The sequence below is a fragment of the Physeter macrocephalus genome, chromosome 21 (assembly GCF_002837175.3).
Source record: "Physeter macrocephalus isolate SW-GA chromosome 21, ASM283717v5, whole genome shotgun sequence".
Lineage (NCBI taxonomy): Eukaryota > Metazoa > Chordata > Mammalia > Artiodactyla > Physeteridae > Physeter > Physeter macrocephalus.
Genome location: NC_041234.1, coordinates 46,788,944 through 46,790,464, shown reverse-complemented (window position 1 = coordinate 46,790,464; position 1,521 = coordinate 46,788,944). Strand labels below are relative to the sequence as shown.

General features: G+C 36.8%; 1 protein-coding gene across 1 annotated transcript; it reads left to right on the top strand.

Annotated features, from left to right (window-relative positions):
- The first annotated feature begins 585 nt into the window (after positions 1–585).
- On the top strand, positions 586–933 carry LOC112062359 (60S ribosomal protein L37). Its single transcript, XM_028482779.1, has one exon. It carries the CDS (start codon positions 601–603, stop codon positions 892–894), a length of 294 nt encoding a protein of 97 aa, XP_028338580.1. The 5' UTR covers positions 586–600; the 3' UTR covers positions 895–933.
- Positions 934–1,521: the final 588 nt, after the last annotated feature.

Genomic DNA, 1,521 nt, shown 5'->3' with positions numbered 1-1,521 from the left:
CCAGTCAGAATGGCCATTATCAAAAAATCTAGAAACAATAAATGCTGGAAAGGGTGTGGTGAAAAGGGAACCCTCCTGCACCGTTGGTGGGAATGTAAATTGATACAACCACTATGGAAAACAGTATGGAGGTTCCTTAAAGAAGTAAAAATAGAACTAACATATGACCCAGCAATCCCACTACTGGGCACATACCCTAAGAAAAGCATAATTCAAAAAGAGTCATGTAGCACAATGTTCATTGGAAGTACAATTTACAATAGCCAGGACATGGAACCAACCTAAATGTCCATTGACAGATGAATGAATAAAGATGTGGCATATATATACAATGGAATATTACTCAGCCATAAAAAGAAACGAAACTGAGTTATTTGTAGTGAGGTGGATGGACCTAGAGTCTGTCCTACAGAGTGAAGTAAGTCAGAAAGAGAAAAACAGATACCGTATGCTAATACATATATATGGAAACCAAAAAGAAAAAAAACAAAAAACAACAAAAAAAACCTGATGAACCTAGTTGCAGGGCTAGAGGGGTGGGATAGGGAGGGTGGGAGGGAAGCTCAAGAGGGAGGGGAGGGTCTTGGCGGCAGAAGCGAGATGACGAAGGGAACGTCCTCGTTTGGAAAGCGTCGGAATAAGACGCACACGTTGTGCCGCCACTGTGGCTCTAAGGCCTACCACCTTCAGAAGTCGACCTGTGGTAAATGTGGCTACCCTGCCAAGCGGAAGAGGAAGTGTAACTGGAGTGCTAAAGCTAAAAGACGAAATACCACTGGGACTGGTCGAATGAGGCACCTAAAAATTGTATACCGCAGATTCAGGCATGGATTCCGTGAAGGAACAACACCTAAACCCAAGAGGGCAGCTGTTGCAGCATCCAGTTCATCTTAAGGATTTCAATTATTAGTCACGCAATAAATGTTCTGGTTTAGGAAAAAAAAAAAAGAGGGAGGGGATATGGGGACATGTGTGTATGCGTATAACTGATTTGCTTTGTTGTGCAACAGAAACTAGCACAGTATTGTGAAGCAATTATACTCTAATAAAGATCTATTAAAAAAAAGTGATGATATATATATGATCTCATTTTAATAAAAAAGGACAAAAGCCACACATGTATTGCACATGTGTATATATATATATATATACACATAAGTATACATATATCTGTATATGATTATACAAGTATGAAAAAAATGAAATAATGAATACTAGATTATTGATATAGGTTATGGGGAGCAGTGATATAGACAGAGAAGGGAGATAAGTAAAACTAGAAAGAAGAAAAGACTATAATTTTACAAAATATGCACATAGGATTCTTTATGAGTGTATCTAAAATTATATACATATTTGTGTATAATTATAAAGATGTTACCTTAAAAGATTTTAAAGAAGAGATGAATAAAAATATACCAGAAAAAAATTCTTATCAAAAGAAAATTGGGTAGCAGGATCACTGACAAGATTGACTTTAACACCAAAAGTATTATTAGAATCAGGGAGAGTCATTTCTTA